General features: G+C 41.3%; 3 protein-coding genes across 6 annotated transcripts; 1 reads left to right on the forward strand and 2 right to left on the reverse strand.

The window, feature by feature from the left end:
• Positions 1-6,818: 6,818 nt before the first annotated feature.
• LOC115250428 (uncharacterized) lies at positions 6,819-8,640 on the reverse strand. Its single transcript, XM_029838971.1, has 2 exons — positions 7,450-8,640; positions 6,819-7,419 (listed from the first exon to the last, which is right to left on the reverse strand). The coding sequence occupies exons 1-2, from the start codon at positions 8,611-8,613 to the stop codon at positions 6,835-6,837; spliced, it is 1,749 nt and encodes a 582-aa protein (XP_029694831.1). The 5' UTR covers positions 8,614-8,640; the 3' UTR covers positions 6,819-6,834.
• Positions 8,641-9,300: 660 nt separating this feature from the next.
• zdhhc3a (zDHHC palmitoyltransferase 3a) lies at positions 9,301-16,094 on the reverse strand. Of its 4 annotated transcripts, none has more exons than XM_011605312.2 (7): positions 15,948-16,094; positions 14,752-15,162; positions 14,525-14,649; positions 14,274-14,370; positions 14,098-14,179; positions 13,635-13,705; positions 9,301-10,316 (listed from the first exon to the last, which is right to left on the reverse strand). In XM_011605312.2, exons 2-7 carry the CDS (start codon positions 15,085-15,087, stop codon positions 10,110-10,112), a joined length of 918 nt encoding a protein of 305 aa, XP_011603614.1. In that variant the 5' UTR covers positions 15,088-15,162; positions 15,948-16,094; the 3' UTR covers positions 9,301-10,109. The 4 variants fall into 4 exon arrangements, with proteins under 4 accessions (XP_011603614.1, XP_003965927.1, XP_029694972.1 ...); XM_003965878.3 differs by having other exon boundaries at positions 13,635-13,765; XM_029839112.1 differs by lacking the exon at positions 9,301-10,316 and adding an exon at positions 10,324-12,701.
• Positions 16,095-20,060: 3,966 nt separating this feature from the next.
• Positions 20,061-21,086, forward strand: mc2r (melanocortin 2 receptor). Its single transcript, NM_001032764.1, has 2 exons — positions 20,061-20,413; positions 20,534-21,086. The coding sequence occupies exons 1-2, from the start codon at positions 20,061-20,063 to the stop codon at positions 21,084-21,086; spliced, it is 906 nt and encodes a 301-aa protein (NP_001027936.1).
• The last annotated feature ends 173 nt before the right edge of the window (positions 21,087-21,259 follow it).

The raw sequence follows: 21,259 nt of genomic DNA on the forward strand, positions 1-21,259 counted from the left end.
ACTGTTCAATTCGGACACCGAAGAAGAAGAATTCGAGGGATTCCTGGATGAGGAATGAACTGATAAAGTGAGCTTTACGTGTTTCTTTTGTGTGTTTACAACTTAACAAGGCTGGTCATACTGTGAATATGGACATTACCGTTTGAACAACGTTGTTATATTGCTATTGTTATATTGCTATTGCTATCGCTTTGCACTACTTCGAGAGTTCGAGTTACCGTATATTGTGTTTGCACTAACGTTTGATTTACCGCAACGGTACTACGTGATAAAAATGTTGCACTAAATCAAAGATTTATTAAACTCCACTATCCACTTGTGATAAAAATGTTGCACTGCCTGTTATAACTCGCTGTTATTAAACGAACTGTGTTACGCGAAAACACTACGTCACTCGGGAAAAATAAAACAGCTGTTTATTCATTTTGGGAGTGAATGGAGTTGTGAGAACGCTGGTTTGTATTCTATTAATAAAGTTTGACTGACTTATCTGACTGTTTTATTGACATTCCTTTTAGCGCAGCTCGATCTCGTGAATGCGTCATGAAACCACAGGCACTACGCAGTTTCTATGCTATGCGCCTTATAACACGGTGCGCCCTGTGTATGAAAATATTTCTAAAATAGGCCGTTAATTGAAGGTGCGCCCTATAATACGGTGCGCCTTGTGGTTGTGAAAATACGGTAATTCTTTTGAGGAATCTTTCTTTTAAGGAAACACCAAAAATGTTAACAATTTAGATTTCATAATGAATGGAGTTCTTGATTTATACCATTTTATTAGACCTTGGTTTCAGCCATGTGTACATTGCACAGGATCTGACCTTCATAATGGTTAAAAACAGTTATTTAAGAAATTGTCAAGGGGATATTGATGAAGATGCTTTAATCCTTTATCTGCAACATCCAGTAAAGACTCTTTTCAGCCAAGAGACAAATTTGGTGGCCATACTGGGCTTCTTCTGCATCTTCAGTTGAGATGAAATGATGGCGACTGTGCAGTCTTGAACTGCTTCATCATTCAGGGACAGATGAAAAAGCAGATTTTCTGCACAGCCAAACTCTTTGCACAGTTTCTTGTACACCTGATTCTTGAGTCCATTTAATCTGTTGGGTTCGAACAAAGATGGATCTGACCCTTCCAAGTTTATCCACGTTGCCTCAGACAGCCTTTGAATGACTGTTTCTGTGTCATGACCAAAATTCTTTGCTTGCTTGACAAGTTTCCACACCAGAAGCTCGATCAATAAGCAGACAAAAGTTTTGCATTTTTCTCTTTCTACCAGCATCATGTCTTTATCATCAAAGTAGTCGCATAGAACTTCTTCATGTTCATGGTGAGCTGACACATTTGCATACTCTGAATTATACAAGGAGGCATCCATGTCTTCATGGTCAGAAAGGATGACTGCATCCACATGGTCCTTTGAGCGGAGACATGAAGCCACATGGTCCTTTGAGCGGAGACGTGAATCCACGTGGTTCTTTGAGCGGGGACGTGAAGCCACGTTGTCCTTAGAGCGGAGACGTGAATCCACGTGGTCCTTTGAGCGGAGACGTGAATCCACCTGGTCCTTTGAGCGGAGACGTGAAGCCACGTGGTTCTTTGAGCGGGGACGTGAAGCCACGTGGTCCTTTGAGCGTAGACGTGAATCCACGTGGTCCTTTGAGCGTAGACGTGAAGCCACGTGGTCCTTTGAGCGTAGACGTGAATCCACGTGGTCCTTTGAGCGTAGACGTGAATCCACGTGGTCCTTTGAGCGTAGACGTGAATCCACGTGGTCCTTTGAGCGGAGACGTGAATCCACGTGGTCCTTTGAGCGGGGACGTGAAGTCACGTGGTCCTTAGAGCGGAGACGTGACTTCACATAGTGCTTCGGATGGATGTTTGCATCGGGCAGCTCATCATTGTGGACATCTGAATACTCTTGTGTGTCCATGTCTCTTGGTTGGGACTTTAGGCAGTTTAAAGTGAGCAACACTCTGTCGCAGCAGTTGCCCGCCTGGGTGTCACTCCACCATCCCAGCAGAACCAGGATGTTCTTCACATTTTCCCTGACTGCAACGTGAACGTCACTGCACTGAGGATCATGTGGATCAGGGCCTTCTGCTTTGACCTGGTGTTCAGAGTCTTCTATCACATGGCTGTAGATGACACCGACCAAAGCCTCTGTGAACCCTGACCTTTCAGCTCTGGATACAAGGCGGAGTCCCTGGTCCTCTTTTTCAGCTTCCAGATCTTTTAGCAAAGATTCCACATTGTTTGCAAGCAGCTGCAGAGACTTCTTGCGTTTAACTGAGGATGTTGTTGGAAATTTTGTCTTCATCTCTGCTACTTTGTTGTGTATTAAAGCCTTTGCAAAAGACTTTATGAAAAAGGCTCTGAGCTCGGCCAAAGCTGCCTGGAAAGGTAGTTCATTGCCAGTAATGTAATGTATGATGACTTCCACCTCCTGAGATGTTTCTGAGAGCACCATCTTAGCCTGGTCCTCTGGGATAGCTTGTAAGAAAGGTGTTAAGATCTTTTGAAGCTCCTCAGTCAGTGATGACCTCAATGCTGCCTCTGCAGTTGTAGATTGATCATCTTTTTGTGTAAAATACTTTGACATGAGGAACCTAAAACTGTCACCATCATGCAGCTTAATTAGTTTTTTCTTTTTCAAGAACCTAATTTTCTTCATTTTGCCTGGGAATTCCTTCAGCATCTTGAAGGTTTGTAGAATGATTGTGTTCAGTTTGCTGGGTGGAGTGATGTGACTTGTAGAACCAGAAGCATCACAGTTCAAAATGTCTGTCACTTCTTTACTGAGAAGTTTGTTCAACTGTTGAGAAGTGTCAGAGTGAACTTCAGCTTCAATGTGCAAAACATCGGCAATGATCTGGGGCAGAGTGTTTCCCAGCATGTTCTGCACTTTCTCTTCAGTCGGGACAATTTCTGTTGACTTGAACTTTTTTGACACACATGTTAGAATATCCAGAATAAACTTTGCCAAGAGAACAAGTGAAACATTATCTGGAGTCCCTGACAAGAGAGACCTCCATTGATCCTCTGTTAATTCTTTTGTAAATGTCTCAATGTTAGGATAAATCTGAAGAAAACCCAAATGGTTTTCTTCTGCTGAAGTTGGTAATTTAGTGGTCATTTTGTTTCTGTTACTTGGAATATCGTACTACCATAATAACTATGTTTCATATATTTAGTTTAATACACTAGGTTATTATCAAAGGTATATTAAACTGTAAACTGTTTAATACACTAGGTTATTATCAAAGGTATATTAAACTGTAAACAGTTTAATACACTAGGTTATTATCAAAGGTATATTAAACTGTAAACTGTTTAATACACTAGGTTATTATCAAAGGTATATTAAACTGTAAACAGTTTAATACACTAGGTTATTATCAAAGGTATATTAAACTGTAAACTGTTTAATACACTAGGTTATTATCAAAGGTATATTAAACTGTAAACTTTTTAATACACTAGGTTATTATCAAAGGTATATTAAACTGTAAACTGTTTAATACACTAGGTTATTATCAAAGGTATATTAAACTGTAAACTGTTTAATACAGTAGGTTATTATCAAAGTTATTCCAAACTGTAAACTGTGTAATACACTAGGTTATTATCAAAGGTATATTAAACTGTAAACTGTTTAATACACTAGGTTATTATCAAAGGTATATTAAACTGTAAACTGTTTAATACACTAGGTTATTATCAAAGGTATATTAAACTGTAAACTGTCTAATACACTAGGTTATTATCAAAGGTATATTAAACTGTAAACTATATCAAGCTTTTAGGCTTTTCAGCAGCAAAGCCTCTTCAGATCAAAGCCTTGCAAGGATTTACTAAAGCTAGACAGTGTAGAAAGCTCACCTCTGGAATTGAACCCCAAACCCTATTCTTAGAATGAAAAAACTATGTGCTTTCTTTTTTGCTTTAAACAGTTTTTAATACTACCGTATTTTCTGGACTATATGTCGTTCCGGAGTTTAAGTCGCACCAGCCAAAAAATGCATAATAAAGAAGAAAATTAGATATATAAGTCGCACTGGACTATAAGTTGCATTTTGGGGGAACATTTATTTGATAAAATCCGAGACCAAGAACATGCATTTCATCTTGAATGGCAATTTAAAATAATAATGGATTAGCAATAGGGTTACGGTATGCTAACGTAACACATTCAGCTACATGACCCACAACGAACTGAATACGTGTCTGCTTTGTTAACCTAACATATTAACAGTTATTCAGATAACTATAGCATAAAGAACATCCGAGCAAGTTTACCAAACAATCAAGTCTCACTCCATAGACGAAGCGCCGCTTCTTCTTCTGCCTCGCTAGGGGAACTCGTTCCTGAGGTACAGGTACACAAGCCTAGCGCACCCTCTTGTGGTTGTCAGTGTGAAAATAACGAACATGTGAATTTCTGTAATAATGTATTTATTTTACATATAAGTCGCTCTGGACTACAAGTCGCACCCCCTGACAAATTATGAAAAAACGTGCGACTTTTAGTCCACAAAATACAGTATTTCAAAATATGTCACGTTCCAAAAATATGAAATATTATGAAACAAACTGCATAACCCTTAAAAAAACAGCCTTCAATAACCCCCCCCCCCCAAAAAAAATCCCAACAAGAATAATAAAAGAATTTTTTTTTTGTCTGATCCAACATAATTGGGCAATGGTGGCAGTATTTTCCCTGTGTATTTTTTTTACTTTTTTAGAACCAAAGGACAGTATCTGGTTATTTTTTTTCCCCAACAGGCCTTTTTTTCAGATTCAGATTCAGATTTCCTTTATTTGTCCCACACGGGGAAATTTACAGTGCAACAGCAGCAGCAAAAGAAAAAGTATAATAAAATAAAATTTGGGGTAAAATATACAGAAAAATGATGTATATACAGTGATCCCTCATCTTTCGCTGCTTCGCGGATTTTTTTTTTTTTTTTTTTACAGTGCCTCTGAATCCTGATTGGCTCAGGGGCTTTACTGTTGTCTAGAAATAAAATATTGACGCTGTACTGTATTGATTTTTCACTTGTCAACAGTTTTCGTTTCTGTACATTCTGCCAACTTTACGTTTGCACTTGGTCGCTTAGCAACCATGGTGAGAATGGCCACTGAACTTCAGCGCACGGCACAAGAATGGGACCCTTTGATGAGTCGTTCATTGCAGTTCTCAAATATAATTGAAGGTGGCATATCCGTTTATAAAAATCTTCTTGCTCAGAAAAAGAGAGCGCCAACAACTACCCATAACAATGTTCTTCTCTCGGAGAAAGACTCCTGCGCTTTCCGTAGAAACAGACGCTCCAGCGGAGCGGAGTCAGGAGAAGAGGCACAGCTGGGACCGTGAAATACGCGAGTGACAATGTTTCCAACCTTGTACAGTATTACTATATTAAAATTATTGTTTTAAACAAAGTTTGGTCTTTAAAACAGGTTTTGATGTTTGGTTTCATTCTACTGTTCAGTATTGCATTGTAAAATAATTAAAAAAGATAAAGTTGCTACTTCGCGGATTTCACTTTTCGCGTGTTAGTTTTGGAACGCAACTCCCGCGATAAACGAGGGATCACTGTATACGATAATCCAAGATAAATGGATAATTGGCCCTTGTATACCTGTACATGGCACAGAGGTTGTATACAATATACACATTGATATACATATCAATCCAATAAACATCTCAGAATATATAATATTCAGACTTTGCTATTGGGCATTATGTATATTGTGCAGTCTGACAGCAGCCGGCAGGAAAGATCTGCGATACCTCTCCTTCACACAGCGAGGGTGGAGCAGCCGCTCACTGAAGGAGCTGCCCAGTGCTGTCAGGGTGTCCTGTAGGGGGTGGGACAACAGTGTTGTTCAACATAGATGACAGCTTAGCCATCATCCTCCCATTTCTCTCCGATCCTCCTAATTTCTCCCCCATTTTCTTTCTTCATTTTTTGACCACAGTTTTTACTGATTTCTTTTTGTGACGCTCTCCCGGAGAGAAGATTGATGACGAAAGCGATCTTCTCACTGTTGCTGGAGTAGGTGAGGGGCTGGAGGTCAAAAACTCAGGAGCACTGAAGCAAATAACTGGCACACGCTCCCACCTCACCAGAATACCGCTCCGGAATGGGTACGTGGGTCTCCTGTGGTGCGACGGCGGCCGGCTGAGGAATGGCTCTCGGCGTCAGCAGGTCCGCCACGCTGGCATTGAGGGTCTGGAGCAAAGTCCAAATATCCGTGAGGAGCTGGTCGTGCTGCCCCAACAGCCTCCCCCAAGCCTCCAGCTTTCGGCGCACTGCACCTTGGTCCGCCGGGTCCATACTGGTAGGAGAGTTCTGTTAAGAATTTGGGTTTTTACAGGACCCGAAAGCAGGCAAAACACAGTGATAAAAAGTCCAAGGACTAGTCTTTAACAAACAAGCCTAACTGGCAGTCCTCCTGGACCGCAGGAAAGCACTCGTCTTGTTTTCCGGGCTGCACAAAGAGCTCCAGAGCAGAGCATTCAACCATAAAGGTCTGATTCATATGGTCTAATCTGAACATGGGATGTTAAGATGTGTCTGCTTCTAGAACTCTGTAAAGTATTTATGTGGGCTATAAGCTGAGGGCCTCTTAATTTTCTGTTTTTGAGGCTGGTGACCCTAAAGAACATGGCCTCTGCAGCTGCAACTGTGATTTAGGATGCATTTAAAGTCTTTAAAAATCTTCCAGATTGATTGATCTTCATGTCTAAAAGTGATTACGGTATGTCACATTTGGGTAAGTCAATCAATCAAAGAAACATTGATGAGATGATACTTTTTTTATTTGCAAGATCCAGTAAAGACTCTTTTCAGCCAAGAGACAAATTTGGTGGCCATACTGGGCTTCTTCTGTATCTTCAGTTGACATAAAATGATGGCAACTGTACAGTCGTGAACTGCATCATCATTCAGGGACAGATGAAGAAGCAGATTTTCTGCACAGCCAAACTCCTTGCACAGTTTCCTGTACACCTTTTTCCTGGCACTTTTTAATCTGTGGGGGTCAAACAGAGACGAATCTGCCGATTTTAAGTTTACCCACGTTGCCTCAGACAACTGTTGAATGACTGTTTCCATGTCATGACCAACAATCTTTGCTTTGTTGACAAGCTCCCACACCAGAAGCTTGATGAACATGTCAAGAAAAGCTTTGTGTTTTTCTTTTTCTACTAACTTCATTTGTTCAATCTCAAAGCTGTCACATAGAACTGCTGCATGATCATGGTGATCTGAGTGCATGGTTGCATACTCGGGCTTAGAGAAGAAGCCGTTTATGTCCTCATGGTCAGAGAGGGTGACTGCATCCTCATGGTCCTGTGAGTGGACACGTACATCCTCATGGTAACTTGAGTGGACACGTGCATCCTCATGGTACCTTGAGTAGACACGTACATCCTCCTTGTCATTTGAATGGATGTTTGCATTGGAGAGCTCATCAGTGTGGACATCAGAATACCCATGTGTGTCCATCTCCCTTTGTTGGGAATTGGTGTGGTTTAAAGTGAGCAACACTCTGTCGCAGCAGTTGCCCACCTGGGCGTCACTCCACCATCCCAGCAAAACCAGGATGTTCTTCACATTTTCCCTGACTGCAACATGAACATCACTGCACTGAGGATCATGTGGATAATTTGCTTCTGCTTTGACCTGGTGTTCAGAGTCTTCTATCACATGGCTGTAGATGACACCGACCAAAGCCTCTGTGAACCCTGACCTTTCAGCTCTGGATACAAGGCGGAGTCCCTGGCCCTCTTTTTCAGCTTCCAGATCTTTTAGCAAAGAATCCACATTGTTTGCAAGCAGCTGCAGAGACTTCTTGCGTTTAACTGAGGATGTTGTTGGAAATTTTGTCTTCATCTCTGCTACTTTGTTGTGTATTAAAGCCTTTGCAAAAGACTTTATGAAAAAGGCTCTGAGCTCGGCCAAAGCTGCCTGGAAAGGTAGTTCATTGCCAGTAATGTAATCTATGATTGCCTCCACCTCCTGAGATGTTTCTGAGAGCACCATCTTAGCCTGGTCCTCTGGGATAGCTTGTAAGAAAGGTGTTAAGATCTCTTGAAGCTCCTCAGTCAGTGATGACCTCAATGCTGCCTCTGCAGTTGTAGATTGATCATCTTTTTGTGTAAAATACTTTGACATGAGGAACCTAAAACTGTCACCATCATGCAGCCTAATTAGTTTTTTCTTTTTCAAGAATCTAATTTTCTTCATTTTGCCTGGGAATTCCTTCAGCATCTTGAAGGTTTGTAGGATGATTGTGTTCAGTTTGCTGGGTGGAGTGATGTGACTTGTAGAACCAGAAGCATCACAGTTCAAAATATCTGTCACTTCTTTACTGAGAAGTTTGTTCAACTGTTCAGAAGCATCAGACTGAACTTCACCTTCAATGTTCAAAACGTCAGCAAACATCTGGGGCAGAATGTTTCCCAGCATGTTCTGCACATTCTCTTCAGTCAGGACAATTTTTGCTGACTTGAACTTTTTTGACGCAGATGTTACAATGTCAAGAATGAGTTTTGCCAGGAGAATTTTTGTGAAGTTATCCGTAGTCCCCAACATGAGAGACTTCCATTGATCCTCTGTTAATTCTTTCGCAAACGTCTCGATTGCACGATGAATGTTTTCAAGAAAACTCAAATGGTTTCCTTCTGCTGAAGGTGGTAATTTAGTGGTCATTTTGTTTCTGTTACTTGAAATATCGTACTACCATAATAACTATGTTTCATTTATTTAGTTTAATACATTAGATTATTATCAAAGGTATATTAAACTGTAAACTGTTTAATACACTAGGTTATTATCAAAGTTATTCCAAACTGTAAACTGTTTAATACACTAGGTTATTATCAAAGTTATATTAAACTGTAAACTGTTTAATACACTAGGTTATTATCAAAGTTATATCAAACTGTAAACTGTTTAATACACTAGGTTATTATCAAAGTTATATCAAACTGTAAACTGTTTAATACACTAGGTTATTATCAAAGTTATATCAAACTGTAAACTGTTTAATACACTAGGTTATTATCAAAGTTCTTCCAAACTGTAAACTGTTTAATACACTAGGTTTTTCTCAAAGGTATATTAAACTGTAAACTATATAAAGCTTTTAGGCTTTTCAGCAGCAAAGCCTCTTCAGATCAAAGCCTTGCAAAGATTTACTAAAGCTAGACAGTGTAGAAAGCTCACTTCTGGAATTGAACCCCAAACCCTATTCTTACAATGAGAAAACCATGCGCTTTCTTTTTTGCTTTAAACAGTTTTTAATACTATTTCAAAATGTCACATTCCAAAAATATGAAATATTATGAAACAAACAAACAAGAATAATAAAAGGAGCTGTTTTTCTGTCTGATCCAACATATTTGGGCAATGGTGGCAGTATTTTCCCTGTGTATTTTTGACTTTTTTAGAAGCAGAAGACAGTATCTGGTTAATGTGTTTTTTTCCCCAACAGGCCTTTTTTCCTCCCCCATTCTTTTGTTCATTTGTTGACGACAGTGATGTACTGATATCTGTAAAACTGTAAACTCAGAAAAATTAGACAAGGATACAAACTCAAGAGACAGACGTGGATTTCCCACAGACACAAAAGGCACAGGTTGGATTCAAGGCATCAGTGGCAGTGAAGTTAGTGGTTCCGTTGCAGCGGGGATCACTCGCGACCAACCGCTCAGCAACACTTTGGTTGTTTCACTTCATTACAGGACAGATACCACAGCATCCACGTGTTTTGGTTGAAAGTTCACCGGTCGCTTATATTATCCATTTAAATATCTGGAAAGTTTGGTGTAAACATTTGTGTGCTTATGTTAAAATGTCTTAGACTTCCAAAACACCTCTTTTTTTAAAAAAGATGGTTTTAGAATTGGAGGCTCTCCATTTTGTTTGCAATTACAAAAAAACAGCCCTGAACCACAGAAGTCCCAACAGTGACACTAGTTTCCCATGATTAAAAATAAAAATATATAAATTATACAATCAAAATGGATTAAAGTTATTTAAAAATTAGAAAGCAAGAGGAGGACTTCTGGAATGAGAACCAGGCAAGATTACTCAAGGGGAATCTCAATAACGTCCTCCTCGATGATCTCTCCCAATGGGACTTCGACGTGCTCCGTGGGGGTCCGTTTGCATGTCACACCTGTGAAGGGACTGCACCAGGAGAGGGAGAATGGTCCCCCGAATGCCAACTGCATTGCCTCCCAGCATGGCATCTTCCCCCACTTGCCGGTCTCCCCCTTCAGACGCTCGATTCCCTGGAGATGACACAACAACCATGATCCATGGTGAGAAAAGGCTGGAAGACGTGTCTGTGTGTGTCACATGCATTATCCAACACACAGCTGGGGCATGTTTCTCAGAGAAAATTAAGATTTTTATGCCAGAAAAGATTTTAATTAATGGGTGAAACTCTTATTCCCTTTTCTGGATTGAGGATGAGGAACTTTGGTTAAGCAAGAACCCATTTATTGCATCATTTAAAGTTCAAATATACGTGATAAATTACTGGTTAAATTAGGGAGAATATATAGCATTTTATTCCACCTTGAAGATTATAAAATTTGCAGCACGCAGGCGTTTGGAATTTTAGAATTACTTATTTTATTTCTAAGAAACAAAGCCCAAATATTAGGGGGAAAAAATCCCACCACAGCCTACAGAAGATGAGCTGCATGCACTTTACAATGAAGAACAAGGACACACGGAGGAGCATACGAACACGTGATGTGGCACATGCTTCATTCATTCATTCACGTTTGGCTGAAAATACAGAAGATGAAGGAATAAATCAAGACACGTAGCATTTTTCTCCTTTCAGAATGGGGTCTGCATGCTTTGAAGCGTGAAGCTAATTTGACCTTAAGCTTACCTTATTTTTTCTTTTTATAAAGAGCTGTTTGCTTCCTGGCAGAATATCAACCAAAGCATGTGCACAAGTGCGGAGAAACATACACGGGAAAGATAAAACAGATGGAGGGAATACTGACGGAAAAGGAAAGAGTGACAACAAGGCAGGAAAGGATGATATGCAGGGAAGTGAAATCAAAGCCCACACGGTTCTTACATTGCAACTGAGACGTGTTTATTCTCTGCACACGTGCTGAATTCAGAATATTTAGAAAGAAATAAAGTTTGTTTTTATAAAAAAAACTCCCCAGCAGCAACGTACCAGCACAGACGCCATTAAATTAACCTTTGTTTCATCCAGATAAAGAAAAATGAAATGAAAGCACTCTTTTGAAAAAGTCTCCCAAGATAAAAACAAAATGTAAATTTGTCGTCAATAAATAAGTGAAAGAAATTCAAATATGATTTAAATGCTTTGACACAGCTGCACATTTAAACGTGCACAGAGCTGTTTTCAAGAGTTCCCACTATTCCAGAGGAAAACCCTGCAAATGTTATTTTAGAGCTAAGACAACGACCTTTCCCATTTTCCCAGTGTAACTGGCTGGTTAACTGAACTTGTAACACACTCACAACACAACAGGTAGCTTTGAGCAGCTCACACACACACACACACACACACACACACACACACACACACACACACACATACACACACACACACACGGAGTGCTGGTGTTAATATGGACCAAAGTGAGCAAAGAAACTGGTTCCATCCTGTTTTTGTTCATCTTCTGGGAAACACAAATTAAGCAAGAGAAACAAAAGGATCCCTTAGATCCATTATCAGTCATTTATGCTTCCACAGGTCATCCATTGTAAAACATGGTGAAAGTTCAGTATGATCTTAAGAAGGTTTTCTCACATACACGATTTGAAAAATATTAAAATGGCCCCAGTGGCCACTTTGGTCACCCTGAACAGTGATTACAACCTTGGGACATTTGGTTCGGTCTTTATTTTTGCATGTGGAGGCGAAGAAAGAATCTTTTTAGCAGATTCTTTTTGCCCATCTCCTTGAAGAGCCCAGCTCTCAGGTCTGAAATAAAATACGGTTCCTTTCCTGCCACATATACCAAAAATTGAAAAGATAAATTAAATCCAGGGAATTTAAATTGAGCATTTTTAGCTATTTTCAAGTTGTCTGAAAGGGACAGCTCTGGAACATGTGGCTGTGTCAGTTCCCATTCTTGTGCTGGGGTTCAGAACAAATGTTTTTAACATCACACACCACATTTAAAAAAACACAAAAATCTTTGTTTCAGTTGACACTGAAAGATTAAAGAACACAGAGCAAGAAAAGAGAGTCCTGAAAGAATAGAAAGGAAAAGATGGAGAAGATTCATCAGCGTTTGCAAACAGGATTCACAACGTGTTTTCTTTCTCTCTGCAACTGCACTCAGTCAAGGCAACACGAAAACGTTTAACACGCTTAGTTGACGACACAAGAAGCAGATGGCGGGCTGTCCATGGCTAGCACGTGTGTTAATCGTGTTCAGCATAGCTTTCTGGGGCTGGACCCAACGTCCCACTTTTACTTTTGACCTGTCCGCCTTGTTCCCTGCGCTGAGCTCTCACACCACATACTGGTAGGTCTCAGCCTTCCCATGGTCAGGGGTGGAGAAGGGACTAAACCACAATATGGAGAAATGGTGTCCAAACACCGCCCTCATGTTCATCCACTTAGTTTTTTTAGCCCATCTTCTCTCTTCCTTTTTCAACTGCTCTATGCCCTGAAAATGAGAGACAACCAAACTTCAGTGGACCTTTTGTGACCCAGTAACCATTAATTAAAAAAAATAAAAATGTTAAGCTGGTTCCTCTGCTCCTGTACATGTGTCACGGCCCATTGAAATAACCCTGAGTTGCAGACAAAAAGAAAAAGAAAGGAGTTGAAGGATTAAGCCTGGTACACACGGACTCGTCTGAAGGCTGACAAGCATCTACCTGCAGCTGCAGCAGTGTGCTATCTGATAAAGTCATTCCAACTGGCAGATTAGCTCAAAGTAAAAGGAGAAAAACTGACATACAGAGAAAATGAAATGAAAAATTCAAACTTGTACATAGTCACATTTTATATTCAGAACACATCAGCAGCTCATCCCGATTGCGGTGGCCACTGATGACATCACAGAACCATTCCCCTGGTCTGTAAACTGGGCTTTACCGACTGACACAGTCTGTTTTTCGTGTTAGCAGTGAGTTCAGTGCTCATCGGAGTGATAACAGACACAGCAGCTGCTTTTTATTTTGAGATGAATGACCTGGTGCTGGTGTGTAGAACCCTCATCTCATAACCGAACTGCTCCAGATTCTATTAATGCTGGAAGAAGGCCTGATGAACTCTGTCATTATTTTTAGGAAGAAAAAAACTATTTAAATACAATTTCTATTATTCAATTAATAAACTTACAAAGACACAACCCTGCCTCTTTGGGTGACATAAGCACCTCTTAGGAAGGTGAAACTGAAATTAAACCAGTATTAATTCTGTGTGAGACTGCTGGTCTGAGTTTTAACCCTTTGAATGAAGGCGTTAAATTATTTGTCTTCCGCATGAAGCAGAACAGAACTCTCAGGATAAAACAGGTGCTCGCCACAGGGAAGGGAGGTGCTGAGATAAGAGGATTTCGGGAGGACTGGAGGTCAATTAATGGGTCACTTACAGTCTCGTCGGTACAGATGGAATGAACCTGCGTCCCAAACATCACAGAGGTGAAGATGAGGAAGAGGAGACCTTCAAAGCACAGGAGGATGAGAAGGATGACTGTTGCTGGAGGAGAGAAGGAACTGCACTCTGGGGAAAGGAGGGACAAGGAGGAGGATGTGGAGGGCAAAAGAAGATGGAGGCATGAAGAAGCGCTACTGTGCTAACGCCACAACAGCAACCGTACTGCCCTCCACTGGCCGCCCGACGGCAGCACCAGTCAGAAGTGACGGCAGAATTCATCGTTTGTGAGCTGGGATCTGAGATTTATCTGCGTTATCTGATACTGTAGCAACATCGGGATGAGCAGTAATTTCTACAAACTAATGAAGGCTCGTGTCTATTTGATGATTGTAGAAACTACAGAAGCAGGACGGTGAGAGATGAGGGAGGGCATTCAGAGGCTTCAAAAACAGACTCACTCGTCCAGTCGTCTTCAAAACAGTTTAGGAAATGGAAGACCACCATGAACAGCACGTGGAGAGAGATGAGTGCAATATACATCTAGAAGAAAATACAAAACAAAGGCCCAATCAGCACATGAAGAACGCTGTCATTTTCTGACGTCTCCTTAGAATAATTTCATTTGTGGACTTACTGTGAAAAGCACAAAGTACTTTTGGTTGTTCTCCCCAACACAGTTATTGACCCAGGGACAATGGTGGTCCATTTTCCGTATGCAACGTTTGCAAACACTGCGGGTGGATGAAGTGAAGGACAGAAAGGAACATTTGAACCCAAATATTTCTGAATGTACCCTAAAACATCTGGAACACAGATTAATGTAAAGTAGAATGAAGCGAGTGAGCCTCTATAAGCTTGACTCACACCACTGTGTTGGGGACGTACCTACAGTGGTGCGCTCGGTCCGGCTTAATGCTGCAACACTTGGGACATTTGTAAACCACCTGTCCTGGTTTCAGCTGGAGGCTTTCTATATATTCCTTAGTAGCATTCCCTTTTGGCACTGCACCCTAACAAAAAAAACCCAACAAGACACGGATTATTGTAGAGGAAATGCAGATGGAATGTTTAGCAAATATTTGTATCCAAGGGTAAGAGAGTGTGGCCCATACCGGGTCAGTGCACATGGCCCGGAGGTGTGAAGCGAGAGCAAGGAAGGTCAGGGTGTTGAAAAGGGTCCCGTTCACGATGCTGTACGTGAGATTCTTGGAGGGGAGTAGCATCACAAATAGCACCACAAACTCTGCGTAAAACACCAGCAGCCACGTGATGACGGCACACATGATCCCGCAAGCGTCCTTTATGAACCACATGGCCGAGGCAGAGGAGGACGTGATGACATCTTTGGAGATGGGGATGCGCTGGTCAGCCTGTAGGTAGTTGGTTCCTGCCCCACTCTGGCCGCGGCTGTGCTCCACGTCCCTGCATCTGTGCACCGGGCTCTTCATCCTTCATCTAATCTAGATGGTTGTTGCCACCAGAGCCACTCTGCATTCAGGCCTCAATTTCAATCACAATTTATACTGAAGGAGAGGAAGATTACAGATTATAGGAGATGTTCAAATTATGTACCTTTGGTAACCCAGGGAATAGGTGATAAAAGAGATAACAAAGAGGCTGAGTATCTTTTTTTTTTTAGAATTAGTAACAATTTTTAAATTACAGGGACAGACATTCTAAATCAATAAGATGATATTAGATAGATAAGATAATAGTATTAAAAGTAAGCTTTATGAGTGGCCATAAATATGTTTTATAACGTAAAGGTCATATTTTGTCATATTATATTTCTGCGGTATCTTATATCATTATATTATAGTACACTAGTTGATTCTAACAAAGCTGTAATACCTCTGTTACTGTCAACAATGCAATGCCACATAACTTGCATCTAAATACTGCAACAATAACAAAAAATATAATTATTTATCTGCAAATTTTCAGCAATTGAACTTAATTGCAGTTTAGTTCCATAAACTGAACTGAACTGAAATGTGGTTCATCGACTTCAGCCATGATTCATTAAGAAACATGCGTCATTGTTCACAACCCTCAGTAATGGTAGACAACACAGGCAGGACATTAAAACTACCTTTCCACTTTAAAGAATCCATAACCATATACGCTGTAGTAAACGTGTCTGGTGACGCGAAGAACCAATTCCATACATTGACCAACGGCTGCCCATGGTAGCTTAGGCTAGCTGGTTAGCTATCATTCTAAATCAGGTTCCGTTTACGTGACGTTTAGCGTTTACTCGCTATGCTTTAATGCTGTATGAACACCGGAATACACAGAACCTTCTTACCTATGATTATTTATGATGCACTCCGCAGCCTCTCACCTGGAGACCGGGCATCGCGTTGATGCTCCCGGGGTGGGTGGCTCGGAGCTCTGCTAGCTTCCTGTCGATGCGTTCCTCCCGTGGCCACGCCCACCAACAACGTCATCACGTCGCTGCGTCCTGTGTTAAACAGGAGAACCGGTAATTTCACACAAATGGGGAGTTATTTTTCTTCAAAGTCGTGGCATTTCCATGGATAAACCCTCTTGTTCAAAATTTCCACGTTTGCAACAAGGAGAGAAATAGTTGTGGAAAGTTCATTTTCTCTTTTTAGTTTTTGATACCTATATTGGGGCAGAGACACCCCCCCCCCCCCCCCACACACACACAATATAAATAAATAAACATACAAATGACAGCAACCGCAAATATTAATGAATTGACAACGCGTTATGCGTCTCTTCAGTGATCACCAGGGGGCGGAATAGTTCACAATCCCTCACGTTGTTTCACAGCAGACATTTCACGACCGGCCTTAATGCATTGGATTCTGGGAATATTTAACATTCTGTACGTGGCGTGGACATTAATTTTGGAGCCAGAGAGGTGAGGTTGGTGGGGAAACCATCATATGGACGGATACCTAACTCCAGTGAATTTCTTCAACTGCCAAAAGAAATATTTCAAACTCATTAAAATATACACCATCTCAGTCAGATGAAGAACAGTTCCTGTTTTCCATATGTGGCATGAGTTATTTAATATGTTATATAAAATGTTACTCAACAGTTCCTGTTTTTCCATTCAAACTGCCTTATACTATTATAATGACCTCTCAGCAAGTACTTATTCTCACGAGAGGGGGGTTTCATTTGAAGCGTTTCATTTAATGACCGAAACAATCACATATGGTCGCCAGTAGAGTACAATCACTTCTCTGTATAGTTTCCTAGGACCCGTGATGGAATATGATTAATATAATCTGAAGCACAAATTTTAAAAAGCTGTGTAAGAAGTATGAGCATTGTAGATCCCTGCAAATTGCAAATTAAATTATGCTAATTTGTGAGCGCATCAAAGAAGGAAGTGAATAGCCCTTCATTAATGGTGATATGATTTTCTGAATATAAGCTTTGGTTTACTGAAAAACGAGATTTCTGCTGTGCTCAATGAAGACATGAGGCTGTTTTTCTATATTTACCTTCAAAATGACCCATCTGTGAAACTCCTCTGTAGGCTAGTGTGAAATATAGCTATGCAGGGACCCAAGGTGAGGCAGGGGTGGAGGTTACAGCGACTGAATGTACATTTAATGATGGAAGGCTGTGACTCACCTGCACTCAAACTCCTTTCTGATCCACTCTCTGTCTGCCTTCCATCTCATCAAGCTCCCATGGCTAAAACCATTTTGGATCTGTTGCCTTCTTTTAATGTCTGGCTCTTCTCCTTCTTCCCACCTTCCCTTCAATCTTTAAGTTGTCTATCAAAAAGACTGAGGCGTTTCTTTCCTGCAGCAGATCCTTTCGAATAGAACCCTTCCTGAGGGGCTCAAAATGCCATTCATAGGATAAACTCCGATGTGACCTTATGTAAAAAATCTTACAGATTATGACAGCAAGAAGCAAAGAAACGTGGAGATATTTAGCCAGTGATCCTGCTACACCTACTTCAATGTGCTGTCTAGTGTGTGGGTATTATTAAAGGCACATTATTAAAGCACTGGCATCAAATAAACAACCTCTTTCCTGGAGAAGGATTCGGACTTATGCCACGCATGTTTTGACTGTGAACAGATATGCTGTAGTGTAAATATAGATTGGAATTCCAGGACAAAAATGGAAGACACCTGGGGAAAATGCTTTACAGAGCTAAGATATTAGAATTCCAGACTAAACTGGTGGATTTCAGCAGAACTAGAGATGGAATAAAACCTGTCGACAGCATTGCTGCACATGCTGAGCAAACCACTCTGGGTTTGGGGGCTTTTTTAACATCTATCTCAGGCTAATGATTTATAATCAGTGCTCGTTTAAATTTAAATCTACATGTGGCCCATAAGCTTAAGCATTCTCTGGGTCTGTGTTCTGACCCACACCTACTACTGCAATGTTGCCTCCTTTGTCAGCATCTGAGTTTAATTTAAACTTTCCCGATATCTGACATGATATTACAGCTTAAACATATTGTTGAGTTCAGACTAGTGACAATTCTTTGATTGAACAGAGAGAAAATTACATTAGACAGGCCATCCTTGGACTGATGGTGTTTTGAAAGTAAAAATAAAGAAAAAGAGGAACAGCCTTGATGAGGTAACCATTTGGAGGTTACAATAACAGTGTCCTTATCAGGACCCCTCAAACCACTTAAAAACAACCTCTGAAAGACTGCTTCACTTCACTTCTCATCTGGCAAATTATCTTTGGGAAGGCTTCAGAAAGCAGGATGTTTGAACCGCTTGCAGTGCACCGAAGAAAGGCGTGAGTAAGCTTTTAAATAATGACTGAGGCGTTTCAGACTATAGCAAATTGCAGCATAGATGGGCTTTAAAATGACAACATTGTTCAGATTATCAGAGAGCCAGTAACCCAGAGTAAATGGTATCTAAGATACAGTAGGAGGCTCTGCTGTGAAGACGGCAAGCAGAGGTGGAAACTGGGCCAGCACTCAGCCACTAAAGCTTCATTCATTACTCCCACTTTGTGTGCTTGTGCATGAATCATCTGGCTTTGATCTTTCAGTGGCAGCGTGTCTGTGAGGGACGGCTGTCACTTATAAAAACTTCTATATCGGGTTTGAATTGAAACACATACGCTGCAGATGTCATCTTCTGGTGTCCTCACCGCACGGGCAGGACGTCACACTGGACGTCCAAATGAACAACGTGTCAGGCTTTGAGAGGCCAGCCGTGACAACCAGCATCAAACAAGGTGTTTGAAGGGTGGAACGGGTTAAACACGGATTGAGTTCTGTAAATGAGAAGTCACTTGAAAAGCTGTCAATGTGATCGAATCAAGGCTCTGAATTGAGGAATAAGTTGAACTGCCAGGTCGCTGAGCAACCTGATGCTGAAGGCTCATCATATGGGCGACATTAAAGGTTAATTTCAAACCAATATATTCAGTCCTGATCGTTCCGATGACGTTCCTCCCAGTTCTGCCGGTCAAACATGCTGCTGGGAGACTCTACAGTGCCTTCTCGGATTGTATGACTTTAATGGTGAACAGTCCAGGGTGTATTCCTGCCCAGTGGGCATGATTTACATTCATCATGCAGATGTGTTAACAGAAGCACTCGTATTATTAATTAGTATAAGTATTATTAATGAAGTACTTGCATAGAGAGAAGTAACATCTTGAAATCTGTGAAAATAATCAAACTTTTGAATATTATATCTCATGTCTCTGTCAGTTCGTCTCTCTCTCTCTCTTTCTCTCTCTCTCTCTCTCTCTCTCTCTCTCTCTCACACACACACACACACACACACACACACACACACACACTGCTCAATCAAATGACTTCCCAAGCCCCCTGTGGGGACATTTTTTCTGTCATTATGTTGTCGATAAACCCCAGTAAGACTTTAAACAGGATGAGATGAACAGATCGATTCTCATCTCCATCTGTCAGGTCCTTCTGGGCTCAGTTGAATTTCTCACATCACCACTGGTTGTTTTTCTTTCTCGTTATGCTCCCATTCTGCTTTCTACATCAAATTCTGCCTTGAATAGCAACATTCCGGTTCAACTACAGAGACTCACCCTGGGCTGAAATGCCATGTGATCCATCAAAGACTGTGTTGTCACTGCAATTCTAAATGGCTAAACAGACTCTGCCCTTCCTCTTCCCACAGGTTACACGGATCCGATGAGCTGCTCTAGAACATCCTGGAAAAGCTTCTGGCCATCATTGTGCAAAGCTGAAAAAAAAACACTAATAACATTGATTATACGATTGTGTTGCAAAGAGCAAGAACCTGACACATTCAGCAGCAGTAGAGCATAAATAATTATTCTGGTGTTGACAAAATGCACACAGGAGCGTTCACACTCCCACAGCACAGAAGGTGGTTCTAGCTCAGGCTGAATTTTTAATGTCTAATCCTCAAAACTACAAGTTCTCAAATTCACTTCATTAGCGATGAACGCTACGACCGTGAACCGATCAGACTGCCCAGAGGTGAATGTTCCCATCCACGTCTTCTTCACCATCGGTTTTGTGAGCCTGCTTGAGAACCTGCTGGTCATAGGGGCCATTTCCTGGAACAGGAACCTTCACTCGCCCATGTACTGCTTCATCGGCAGCCTGGCGGCCTTCAACACGGTGGCCAGCGTCACCAAGACGTGGGAGAACTTGATGATCACGTTTGCAGAAGTGGGGCACCTGAGGAAAGTGGGTTTCTCCGAGCGGAAGGCGGATGACGTGGTGGACTCGCTGCTGTGCATGTCGTTTTTGGGCTCCATTTTCAGTTTCCTGGCGATTGCTGTTGACAGGTTTGCATGATAGTCTTATTTATTCATTTTTACACACGGGTGTTTTGCCGTGTTGTTTTGTGCAACTCTCAGAGGAGACACCATAAACTTCTTACCGGACGGATTTGTTTTCACTTTCAGGTACATCACCATCTTCCACGCACTTCGCTACCACAACATCATGACCATGCAGCGCACAGGAGCCATCCTGGGCCTCATCTGGACAACGTGTGGTGTTTCAGCCATGCTCATGGTGAGGTTCTTCGATTCCAACCTCATCATGAGCTGCTTTGTGGTCTTCTTCATTATCTCCTTGGCGATTATCTACATCCTGTATGTCTACATGTTCATACTTGCACGCGTCCATGCCAGGAAGATTGCTGCCCTGCCCAATGGCAGTGGGAAGCATCAGCACCAGAGGCGGTGGGGCCATGGCATGAGAGGCATCTTGACTCTAACCATCCTATTTGGGGCCTTTATGGTTTGCTGGGCGCCATTTTTTCTCCACCTGATCTTCCTCATGGCGTGCCCCATGAATCCGTACTGCGAGTGCTACCGATCTATGTTTCAGCTACACTTGGTTCTGCTCATGAGCCACGCCCTCATTGACCCGGTCATCTACGCCTTTCGCATCCCTGAGCTCAGACACACCTTCAGGAGGATGTTGCCTTGTTTAAACTGGAGGTGGCGCTAAGTCTCTGAAAGACTAATGTCAACAGGAACAAATTCAAAATTCTTTTTAACCTAAAAGTATGTAAAGTATTTAATATATGTATTTATACTCAACAACCTCACAACAACTTTACTAATCAATGTTTATTGCTGTTAATGTGGGTTCCCTTCCATGGGTGCCGTTTTTTTTTTTTT

This window comes from Takifugu rubripes, chromosome 7 (genome assembly GCF_901000725.2).
Source record: "Takifugu rubripes chromosome 7, fTakRub1.2, whole genome shotgun sequence".
Classification (NCBI taxonomy): Eukaryota; Metazoa; Chordata; class Actinopteri; order Tetraodontiformes; family Tetraodontidae; genus Takifugu; species Takifugu rubripes.

Excerpts from the sequence above, each read along its gene's own strand:
- zdhhc3a (XM_003965878.3), bottom strand. The coding sequence starts at position 15,087 with ATGAAGAGCCCGGTGCACAGATGCAGGGACGTGGAGCACAGCCGCGGC. Across the intron at positions 14,371-14,524 it reads GACCGAGCGCACCACTGTAG|TGTTTGCAAACGTTGCATAC; the intron begins GTACGTCCCCAA and ends ATCCACCCGCAG. Across the intron at positions 13,766-14,097 it reads TTTTGAAGACGACTGGACGA|AGTGCAGTTCCTTCTCTCCT; the intron begins GTGAGTCTGTTT and ends TCCTTTCCCCAG.
- mc2r (NM_001032764.1), top strand. The coding sequence starts at position 20,061 with ATGAACGCTACGACCGTGAACCGATCAGACTGCCCAGAGGTGAATGTT. Across the intron at positions 20,414-20,533 it reads CTGGCGATTGCTGTTGACAG|GTACATCACCATCTTCCACG; the intron begins GTTTGCATGATA and ends TTTCACTTTCAG.
- LOC115250428 (XM_029838971.1), bottom strand. The coding sequence starts at position 8,613 with ATGTTGGGGACTACGGATAACTTCACAAAAATTCTCCTGGCAAAACTC. Across the intron at positions 7,420-7,449 it reads TCCATTCAAATGACAAGGAG|GATGCACGTGTCCACTCAAG; the intron begins GATGTACGTGTC and ends AGGTACCATGAG.